This window comes from Pteropus vampyrus, unplaced genomic scaffold, assembly GCF_000151845.1.
Source record: "Pteropus vampyrus isolate Shadow unplaced genomic scaffold, Pvam_2.0 Scaffold363, whole genome shotgun sequence".
In the NCBI taxonomy this organism is placed as follows: domain Eukaryota; kingdom Metazoa; phylum Chordata; class Mammalia; order Chiroptera; family Pteropodidae; genus Pteropus; species Pteropus vampyrus.
This window is the reverse complement of record NW_011889144.1, coordinates 661,226-673,366: the sequence shown is the minus strand read 5'-3', so window position 1 is coordinate 673,366 and position 12,141 is coordinate 661,226. Positions and strand designations below refer to the sequence as shown.

Genomic DNA, 12,141 nt, shown 5'->3' with positions numbered 1-12,141 from the left:
TTTATTGTTTCATGAAGTCCTAATTTGTACTGTTACAGTGAATAACTTAAAAATTGATCTTGAACATTTTGTGATTGGATGTTGATACTTGGACACAGTGGTTTTTTAACCTGTTATTTTTACAAAAGACTGCCACCTTCTTCTACACCAATAAATTATTGAGTCATAGAGTGAGATTTTTGTGATTCTGACTATGAAGGAACTTCGTTTGTCTTGCTCTTTCCCACCTTTTATAGAGACAAAAGTGAAATCCAGAGGAGTATAATACTTTGCTCAACAAATATTAGGTTAGTGTTACAACAGTAAAAATCACTGAGTTGTGTCTAATGCTGCTATAATTAAACTCGTCATTTTTTCATGTCTTCTTTCTTTGTAAAAATAAGTTTAAATTTATATACTGACTATTTAGTTTCCTTAATTCAACTTGACTTTCTTGAATTCACTATTTTAAGTATGCTTTTCCATCTTTGATAATATTTGCCTTGCTGGTAGTGGTCCCTGCCTGCTTCACCACCTCTTATATCCTTGTCCTTGTGCACAGTTACACACACACCTCAGTGCACAGCTCCTCTATCAGACACTACTCAGCAGACTAATCCTGGCTGTTTAATACCTGTTCTTCTGTGTTAAAAAAGAATACTGCCACCACTTTTAAATGTCATTTTCTGATTCTTTTGTGCATAGTTTTGTTCATTTTTGGAACTTTCTCCACTCCACTCTGTATGCATCTTTGTTTTTTGAAACAGCTAGGAATCTAACCTAGGACTCTTGCACACAGGTAGAATATCTGCTATCTTCCTGATCCCTGCTGGGCATTTTTATCCAGACATCCATTAGGAAACTGTCACAGGGGCTTGTAACTCAACATCCTGGGAACTGAAAGAAGCATACTTTTTAAATTTTATACTTCTAGGCATCCATTCACATCCACCCACATATAACCTGCTTTTTCTTCTGTGTTCTCCCATTCGGTGAATGATAGCACCATTCATGTATACCAAAGACTAGAAACCTGATGTCATCTTGATGTCTCCTCTCTCCCCAAATTCACTCTGTGCCAAGTCTTAATGATTGTTCCTCTTAGGTATGCCTCTTATCTGTCCCTTTGGAGTCAAACAGACCTTGGTTTGAATCCTGGCCTATATTTTTGTGATTAATTATTTAGGTTTCGTCTCTTTCATTTATGGAATGGAGAGAATAAAGCTTGTGCTGCAGTTGGGTTGTGATGATTGTGGGAGATGATGTAAGTAAGGACTCGGCCCAGCAGGCTTCCTTTAAATGGTAGCTGCTGCTACTGCTGACTGACTACCCTCTAATACTTAAGTGAAATGGAATTGGAAGAGAGCAGCTTTTTGGAGACAAGCAGACAAGATTTGCTTCCTTGGTCCCATGCCTCAAGGGAGTCACTTAGCCCCAGAGACCCAGCTTACAGAGGGATGTTAAGGTTACCTTGGCAGATACTCAGTCACTGAATCCCAGCTCAGCCCCTGGTCATTTTCCCTCCAAATGAGTGCAGTTTCCTGAGGCGGCCCTCTGTGTCTTGTTTTATCTCCCGTGTTTTTCATCCTCTGTGGGACTGCCAATGAGTCCAGTCACTCTCCTCCATGGAATCTTTCAAAGGCTTCCTGTTGTCTTCAGCTTAAAATCTAAATTTCTTGGTGTAGCATACAAGGCACACTTTGATCTGATCCTTCATTCCATTTTTAGTTTCCATGCCCATGCCTCCTTTTAGCCAAATTTATCTATCTTCAGTTCCTTGAGGAGGCCATGCGTATTTCTCTTTTCTGGCTTTGCATCAACCCTCTTTCTAAGAGACATCTCCTCTGGGAGTCCTTTCCTAAGCCTGGAGCATTTGAGTGATCCTCCTATGTCTGAAATGTAATCTTTCACATCAGAGTGTTTTGCCTATTTGTCTACTTACCACTGGACTGAGTACTCTGTCAGGGCTGGGCCTTTTTTTTTTTTTTTTTTTTTGCCTGTTTTACCCCAGGTGGAGAGTTTGTTGTTTCTGCAAAATTCTTTTTAAACTAGTTTTTTAAGTTAGATGATAAATATCTAGGATGAGCTTATTCTTTAAAAAAACTTTAAAGGAATATTTTATATAGCAAAGAACTTTCTAGTTGTGCATCCAAACAGTAAGGCCATGTGAATAGAGTAGAATGCTCTGTAACTTTGGAATGAAACGTATTGAGGATGTGCTGCTGTCAATGGTTGTGAATCAGGGCAGAGTGATAGGTAATTGGAAATTAATGAAATCTGTAGGATAATCTTACATAGAAACCTAAGGATTAGTTATTCTGACAACAAAGAGCTTCAGAACCTTTAGGTATGCATGATGCTGAGGCTTACATCTTGCACTTTAGACTTTTTTTTTTTTAATAATACTCTATTTTGTGAACTAAATGGGACCTTGATAAAGGAGAAAAAAGCATCACAATATTTTATTGCATTTTTCTTATAATCACTGGGAAGTTGGTTATTATAAGAAGTATTTCAAGAGAGAAATATTGTTATTCAAGTTTAGAGAGTAATATAAAAAGCATGTTCTTATTAGAAACTTTGGAGTTAGTTTTCAGGGTGTTGGGTTGAAGATTCCAAGAGTATTAACCTCTTGAGAACATTATCTTTAGCCTTCTGATGGATAGTGCTATTTGTAATGCCTGAAGGATGAACAAATTTAGATTTGATGTTACCATGTGAATTTTAAAATGCAATTCTATTTTGGAATTAAGCATAATTTAGAAGAGAGGAGGATAAAACTGGAGTGTAGTACAAAGTTGTTTTATTAATGTTTTCTTTCTAAACAGGGAGTTCTGAAAAATAAATGGTCTATTCTCTACCTCTTGCTAAGCCTTAGTGAAGATCCACGCAAGCAGCCAAACAAGGTGAGAGGCTGTTTTAGCAGCTCAGTGCCTTTTTAAAGGACATGTTGCATCTTTTGTTGGTACAGGTATACCTAATTTTGGTATTAATGGGCTTCTATACTTAAAATAACATGAATAAAACAAAGAATCTGATCTAGTTTTCTGGGCAATCATGGAAGGCTAAGAAATTTTTTTAAGGGCAATTTTAGTCAGTGTGCTATGTTTCTGTAAGATGTTTTTCAGAATTATGTTATTCAAATATAACAGTGTTCAGTTAAATAGAGCATAAAGTATCAGTTTTTGAGTTAGAAGACCTTTTAGGATTTTCCTGTGTTTTCAGATATCCTTATGAACATTATTAATTATTGTTATACCAGTGAAAGTTTTGCTGTTACCTGGGTTCAATTTCTGATCTGTACAATATTTGAAAAAACAATTTGGCTGCTCCATGTGCCAGAGTTTGTTACAATAAAACACTCTATTATAGAAATTTGAATGCTTAAAAAGTTGAAGAATGTAAGTGAAAGTCATATTTATCTCTAAAGCTTTGTTCTGAGTAATGAGCATTCTTTCATTATGTAAGGATGCCACACTTTTAAAATGTTTGATTAATTATTTGAGTTTTAGTTTGCATGAATTCTGAATAAAGTATTTAGTTATCAGACCATGTGGGGGTTTGGGGGTTCAGAAAACTTCCTAAAACTTTATCATTTCTGACATATTTAAAAGTATATTAACTAATATATTTAATAAATACAAAATTCAATTACAGAAATAGAAGTAAAATCTGAATATAAATTATCCTTGTTGATCTGTGCAAGTGTTCTGTAATTTTACATATATATTCTTAATGCATTTCAATTTATTCTTAGGTTTCTAGCTATGCCACGTTATTTGCTCAGGCATTACCAAGAGATGCTCACTCCACTCCCTATTACTACGCCAGGCCTCAGACTCTCCCGTTGAACTACCAGGATCGCAGCACCCAATCAGCACACAACTCTGGCAGTATGGGAAGCAGTGGCATCAGCAGTATAAGCATGTATGCCCTAAATGGCCCGACCCCGACACAACAATCTCTCCTTCCAGGGTAAATCAAACTTATATGCAAAGATTCCTGAAATAGTAGAAACAGGAAAATCCTCAGCCTTTTAATTAGGCATTTTGTGTTTACCGAAACTATTGTTAGAAGCTTATATGTGCCAGGAATGTTCTAGATATGCTGTGTCTGATATGCTTTCTCTTTGGATTTTGCTCTTTGTAAAAACTGTTTCAGATAGGAATTCATTCCACTTCTAATTTTAGTTAACTGTAGATGTTTGGCCAACACTCAAACCTGTTAATGCAAATAGGACCTAGTTTATCAGCATGATGTGCAGAGCCTGTCACTTTGAAGTAACCGATTTGACATTTCTCTTGCTATATTTTCCTATTTATCTCTCAATGACTATTGCCTCTTCATTGATATATGCTTCTGCCTTCATTGAATTAAAAAAAAAAATAACATAAAATAAAGCTGTCTTATCCTTAGGTACTGAGGTCTTTAAGAATTATGGCATCTGTGTGCAAGTGAATTAATACAAGGAACTATAGGGACACACAACCAAGATGTTACATACTTTGCAGTTCTGCCTGCTGTCAAATCTATTACATTTTGAGGAACTAGAGAATTTGATTGTGAATAAAGCAGATGTCACTGCATTAATGGACTTAGAACTTTGTTTTTCTTTGTTTTTTTATATACACATTTCTGTGTATAGTTAATTCTCAGAAATCACATTAAAGCATATTATCATAAAGTAGATATTTTTCCAAAGTAGTGACCAAGGATTCACTGTCAAATGTTGTTTTCTCTATGAGCATAATATAATTTAAATCATGGGCGATTTAAGAAAATTATGTTCGTTATTAGAAAATAGGATGTGTATACCACACACATGGATTATAAAAGGAGTCTAGAGTTCTAGAAAGACATCATAATACTTTCTACAAATTTAATCGCAAAACTTGTATTCTAAGAGAGTAAACAGACTTTCTCATTTTCATCTTAAAATTTGAAATGATTATTGTCATGAAAAAAGCTATATAGAGAACTTTGAATTGAAGTGGTCTTTTAGAATTTTTCTTTTAAATTTAGAACTGTATTCAAAGACAGCTTTAGTAGTTGTTGTTGATGACTTTTTTCCCCATTGAAAATAGGAAAATATAAAGGCTGTTTCAGGTTTTTGCTTTCCTCTCTTTCATCAGTGGATTATATAGGTGGACCCACCAGTATTATACCAGTAAGAAATCAGAGCTCTGTCATTTGGAAACAATAGTACCATTGAGGTTCTTGTTTTTGCATTTCGCAGTTCCAGGAGGTGATAGTTTTGTTATAGTTATCAAAACATATGTCATTAGAAATCAGCTATCAGGTTCTTAGATCTTTAAAGAGTATCTTTAACATAGTCTCCAAATTATTAAAAGCTAACTTGACTTTAGATGTGCTTTTTTTTTTTTTTTTGCCTTAAGTCTTGTTTCTACATTTTTGAAATTAATTACAAATTAGGTATTTCTTTTCATATTGAGCACCATAAATGCTGAGGGACAAGTGAGGACAGGGAAGGGATGGTATTTCCAGATTTTTTAACTCCTATGCTCAACAGATGTTGACTGAATTAAAGGTGTTAATATTGAAATTAAAATTATTAGTGAATTTCAAAGTGGTTTTAGATGGGTAGGGTATATTTTGTGTTTGTAAAGAAAAGTCAAATAGATTTTGATTTTTATGGTAAGAAATATGTGTGGAGGTGGCAGTAAAAGCCTGAATGCCAGCTTGGACTGATCATTGTTGATATATTTGGATATGATTAAGTCATTAACCTATCTCAGATTTATAAGATTATATAATTCAATATAGTAATATAAGAAAAATTTCTGGAAGTAATTTTGTCTCTTCATTAAATAACCTGGGTATTTGATGATATAAAATGCTCCTTTCTTTTTTTCAGACAGTCTCATCAGGCAGCAGGAATAGGAGACTGTCTTCGACAGCAGCTGGGGTCACGTCTCGCATGGACTTTAACTGCAAGCCAGCCTACTCTACAAACCACTACCTCAAAAGGTATTCCTAGCACTGTTTCTCGCAATGTGACAAGGCCAAGGAGAGAAGGGGATGCAAGTGGTGAGTAAGATTATATTTTAATGTAGCTTTTCTTTGAACAATTAGAATTTATACTTCCCTTATTTTAAAATATAGATCAGGAATCCTCGCTTACAACTTTAACTGAGTGGTTTCTTCTCATGATAAGGTTTAGAATCCTAACTATGGTCTGTGTTACCTTGGGAATTCTGGCTTTTATCACCCCATGTTACCCTGACTGTGTATTCCCCAGCACCATTCATTTTTCAGGTCCTTGTCTAAATGGTTTCCTCCATCAGGATCTCTCTTTCTTGTCACGTGTACATTCTCTGTTTTTATTCTGCCTTTCTTCTTGGGAAAGAGTCTTCAGGCTGGATCAGGCTCTCTTAGACTGTCTTCCACCGCAGACTAAGTTCCACAAAGGAGAGGCCATTTCTGTCTTTTTCACTGTGCTAGTAACTAGCTTAGTGCTTAGAACATTGAAGAAACTCACTGAGGATTTGATGGTTGAATGAATGTCTCATTGAGAGTTTTAAAATTCTCTTATATTCCAAAGAAAGTTTGGGTTTCTTTCATGGGAACACTGAATAGCAGTGTTTGGAGCATGAGTATACTGAAAATAGAAGAATGGGCTTTATTGTTGCTTCGTAATCTACTGGTTTTGAAATTCCTCTACCTATTTTCTGTCCTCGCATAGGCTGGAGGATGATGAGAGGTGTCTTTCAGACTTGTGAGGACATCTCAGACATAGCTTGGCCTGCCTCCGTGTAGCCATACTTACCAGCCTCTGTCTGTCCTGCAACATGTGACCGCTGTGTGCTCTTGGGCTTAGAAGCTAGTTTCTATATGGAGTCAGAGTGCTATTCTCTGCCTTTTTTCTTTCTGTTTGCTATGATGCCTGATCCCTAACCATTGCCTTCAAACCTGTGTTCTATACAAAGCTAAGAGATAAAAGGACTTAAAAATATACTCAGTTATTCCAAAAGAGCAAGAAAAGTACAAAGGAAGAATAAACAGTGGTATAATTAAAAAACATACTGGAATAAGGTAAATTTAAATTCAAACATATTGATAATTACATTAAATTTATATGGATAGATACTTTGTTTAAAAGATTTTTTAAAAATGCTATTTTGACAATTATATTGCTCACAAGAGACACATTTTAAATAGGGACATAATATAGGTTGAAAGTAAATCATTGGAAAAAATACCTTTCGTGAACACTAACCGTAAGAATGATGAGTGACTAAATTAATAGAAAAGTATACAGTGGCAGGAGTATTACCAAAGACAAAGGGACATTTCATAACAAAAAGAGCAGTTCTTTGGGAAGAGATAATACTCCTAAATATATATTTACCTACTGACAGAGCTTCAAATGAAGTACATGAAAATGGTCAATAACAATAGGTAAGAGTCAAATGATACTACTAGCAAACTGATGTAATTGATCTTTATAGAATAATATCCCATGACTGAAGTACAAACCTGTCCTCGCCTTCTGACTTTACTGGCCTAGTTCTCAGAGTGTTGATCTCTGACTGAATACTCTGACTCTGCTGAGTTCTGAGAGTGCTGATCACCAACTGTACACTCTGATTGTTTCTTCTCTCACTGATACATTGGATTGCTAGGCATTGCCTTCTCATCATTATTTTGAGTAACACCTAAAATTCTGACTTAGATTTTGTTCCAAGGTTTATGGAAATTATCAATAACTTTTCTGCTGTATTAGCTCCTTTTTATGTGGTGCTGGGAATGGACCAAGGTTTATATGCTTGCTATGTAGTAAGCCAGTTTTTCCAAATACTATTTATGAAATAATTATCCATCCCTTTGCGAATGGTTTGTGCTACTCTTCGGTTATATATTCAGTTTCCACACACTGCATTGTCTTTTAGAAATATTTTTTTGTATGAGAAATTACATGATCTCTATATGCTTTTCAGAAAATTTTTGTTTCTAATAACATCATACTTAAGCTCATTTAGTTTTTAAATTTTGTTCTGGTTGCAGATATATAATATGAAACTAATTGTGTCATAAAATTAATTTGATCTTCAAATGTGTTGTTCAGTGATTACTCTCTTATAAAAACCATTTTCCAGGTACTATGGAAGTTACTGAAGCGGCCCTTGTCAGAGACATTTTGTACGTATTCCAAGGCATAGATGGCAAAAACATCAAGATGAGCAACACTGAGAACTGCTACAAAGTGGAGGGGAAGGTACAGCAGCTAAAACCTCATCTAAAATATTCAGAAAGAAAAGATAAATTTGATTAAGACCAAATAAGAGCTATTAATTTGTGAGGTGTTATTGAGATCATGAGGGCTGGATTTCCAAAATTGTGTGTACCAGTCAAGTTGCACTATTAAATTCTGGGTTATATTTCTTTGTGTAGTTTGTGACTTGTGTAATCTTGTTATGGGGCCTTTTGTCAGCCTTTTCCATACTTTTGCTTCCTTTTTCTTGCTTTCTTTCCTTGTTTTTACTGATGCAGCTACCCCATTTAGCTGATTTCTGCATCCAGTCATGGTAATGTCAGAGGTTATCTGAGGGACTGGTGTGGCTTGGCATGTTTGCTATTAATACAAGATTCTAGATGAGGTTCCTCTGCTCGGTTTTGCTTTCATCTTCTAGAATCTGCCTTTCCCACAGCCCCTTCTTGTTGATGTTGTGTCCTTCTGAGATTCTCAGCTGTTTCACAAGGTTACTGATGTCATAGATTGTCTCTGCCATGTTGGGAGACCCTAGCCAATCTCTTGGAGGTGATGCTACTCGAGCTTAACATTTACTTGGAGGTATTTTACTTCCCTATCACCTGATGCTTTTTGTTTCCCAGAATCTCATTGTTTTCACTTTAATTATGATATATTAGTTATTTTTTTGGTTTCATATGTTGAAGCCTTAGATTTATAATATTAAAAGTACAAATGGTTGAGAAAAATAATTAAATTATAGTGTTAATTTTTAACTTGATGTATTTCCTTTTTAGGCAAACCTAAATAAATCTTTGAGGGATACGACAGTCAGACTTGCTGAGTTGGGATGGTTACATAATAAAATCAGAAAATATACGGACCAGCGGAGTCTAGACCGTTCATTTGGACTTGTAGGTCAGGTATGTTCATTATTACTAGAACATTTGGGGTGCAATTCACTTTGGGAAATGCTTAATTTACTTAAAATTTCATGAAAATAATTCTTAAGTGGGTTCTTTCTTAAATAAAGAAGTTTTGATAATGACATTGTATAAGTCATGATCCCCCAAGAAAATAGAAACCACAGTAGGTATTGACAAAGATAATCAAATATAGCAAATTGTTTGCATAGCTGTTGGAGGATTATAAAAGCAAAAGAATACAAACAATTATTAAAACAGAGGTAAAACTGAGGAGCAGAGAAGGCATTGGATTATCAGAATCCAGTAGCTCAGAAGAGGGGCTCCCAGCAGACATAACCTTCTGAGCCGGGGCTGTCTGAGATGCAGGCCTGTAAGCAGGGACATTTCTAGCTGCTGTGGTACCCTTGGTACCTGAGACTGGATTTGGGAATGCTGCAGAAGCTAGAAGCAAGAACCAACTGCTGCTGTTGGCCTGAATGGCCACAGCTGGGGCAGTGCCTAACTGGTCCTTTGCCTCCTCTTGCCTCTAGAACCTGACAGGAAACAGCTGACAAAGAAAAAGTAAAGTTTACAGATCCCAGCTCTTTAATGGTTTAGCAGCATAGGATTCTGCCCTCATGCTGATTCTTGGGCAATAATTCTTATGAAATCTTCAAAAAATTATTGAGGTGGGGAGAGAGAGATTTAAAAGTAAACTACACTGTAAGCACTGCACAGCACAGCAGCATGGCTGTGGTTAGTAGCATGGCTTTGAAGTGAGACCACGCAGGGTTCTCATTTTGGCTTCACTTTTTAATGGTATGTTGCTTTGCATTAGTTACCTCCTCTTGGCCTTTGTTTCTGTGTATACAGAATGGAGGTGGTGATAATATGCAAGATGATAATCATCTCCAAGGTGATGAGCATTAGGAGACAGTGCTTAGAAAGCTGCTGTCCCAAGCCTAGCACTGCTGTTAATACCATTCACCAGTCTAGCGGGGCAGTGACCCTTCCCTCTCACTGTAATGCAGATAGGGAGGAGCAAGGCCTTCAGGACTCCACATGGCATTAACGATTCATGGAGCTTGCAAGCCAGGTGAGCTCATTGGCCTTCCCTCCGAGCAGCATGCTATGATTTCTGTGAGTTCTTACACTTTTTTCAAAAAAGACCATTTTATTATGTCTTTGTATCATTTTCTCATGAATGCAAATTCCATTGATATGTCCTATTGACTTTATTAGATCTGAAGCAAAATAAAGTAAGTAAAGGAAAACTAAACAAGCTATTATATAGATATTTTATTCCAACAAGTTGATTGATAATCACTATAGTAGTGTCATATAGTATTTTATAGTACTGGATTTTAAAGTGTGTTCTCTCATATTTGATTCTAATAACAGTCCTCTAAAATTAGCAAGGCATATGTAATTGTCCCCATTTTGCAGATATTAAAAGTTGAACCTCAGAAAGGTTAATCAGTTTGTTCATGTTGCCCTGACTAGTGGTGGGCAGATGTGGGACTAGAATATAACGTGTAATTTCTACTTTGTTGTTCTTTCTATCCTGCTCTTATTTTCTGCTTTTTAAAATCGTTGCTCTGTACTGTCTAGTTACTGAAAAAGGAGTGTTTTAAAATGCTTATTAGAAGAATCATTGAGTGCTGTCGTTGGAACGATCATAAGTTGCAGTTAGTGTACTACTGATTAGCCCCATTTTACTCTCAGAAGTGTCTTGTCTCTAGACATACTAAATAGAACAAAATCTTATTTCTAAAAGAAGACATTGTTTCCTAAGTCTGAAACTTATATTGCTTTTTAATAAACCAAGGCGAGAACAGCCTCAGTTAACTGAGTCCTTTCATGTTGAATACATAGGGTGCTGAAATACTCAGATTGGAATTCTGTTATTTTGGTGGGAGACTACTTATTGGCTGACTTGTATACTCCTGTGCGTGTGTGTGTGTGTGTATTATGTAATCGATTATAATTTGATTATTTCTACTGATCAGCAGTTTGGTTTTTAACTTTTATGTGTTTGTGTGTCTGCTACGGGCACTGGGATGGTGTTTTTTGTAAAAAGTGATGTAGTGCCTGAAAAGATGTCATGTTGTTTTCTCTGTGAATGTTAAGAAAACTGACTTGAAATATTCCTTTGAGTCTGCAAAATTAGTAGGTTTTATGTGCATTTTTATAGTTCATAAAGAGGAAATTGTTTTTATTGGATCAGATCCACAAAACATAAATACAGTAAAAATAAACCTATAGATGAATGATTATGTATTTCCTTAACATGAGCAGAAAAGTGTGGAGCCTGATACTTAGAGAAAACAGGTTTTATCCTTTCTAAGTTCTGTATATTATAGGCTCTCTCAGAAACCAAAGCTTCCCACTGAGTATCTGTGGGTTTATATCTGAGAGTTCAGAAAGTTCTTGTCACAGGACTATGTGGAAGTCCTTCTTACAGCTTCTGATTTGACACCTTTTTAGCATTTAAAGTAAGAGAGTTACAAAGAAGTTTTTAATAATTTAGATAGGAAAGATGAGCAGTACAAACAAAAAATAATTGGTAGGATGTGGGGAGAATTATCATAGAGTTGCTAATTAAAATTTTTTTTTCAATTACAGAGAAAATTACACTTTAACTCTAAAAATTTAGAAGGAACATAATTTTTAAATAATACTTTTCTGACGTGAACATACTTTTAGCTTCATGAAAAACATTGTTTTCTCCTTTTCTCTTCTGCAAAGTTTATGCTAAGACAACACTTCCCTACCATTAAATATATGTTGTAGTGGTTAAAACCTGCTAGAAGACCATTGACAGAATTTAAATCACATAGGACTTTGTTTTAAAGCATTATGCCTATGCAGTTCAAATGAGTTGCTGTGTGATGACTGTGTTGTGCTTTAATTATATTTACTTTTTTCTGCACAGAGCTTTTGTGCTGCCTTGCACCAAGAACTCAAAGAATACTATCGATTACTCTCTGTTTTGCATTCTCAGGTAAAAACCTTGTTTTTATTTTAATTTCTTCATGATTTGAAGTG

At 35.5% G+C, this 12,141-nt stretch overlaps 1 protein-coding gene across 1 annotated transcript in view; it reads left to right on the top strand.

The window, feature by feature from the left end:
* The window catches only part of TUBGCP3 (tubulin gamma complex associated protein 3), a 66,931-nt gene that overhangs the window by 1,487 nt on the left and 53,303 nt on the right, over positions 1 to 12,141 (top strand). Inside the window, 6 exon segments of the mRNA XM_023522907.1 lie at positions 2,808 to 2,885; positions 3,737 to 3,954; positions 5,855 to 6,027; positions 8,097 to 8,215; positions 8,986 to 9,111; positions 12,029 to 12,126. Coding sequence (XP_023378675.1) covers positions 2,808 to 2,885; positions 3,737 to 3,954; positions 5,855 to 6,027; positions 8,097 to 8,215; positions 8,986 to 9,111; positions 12,029 to 12,126 — 812 coding nt within the window.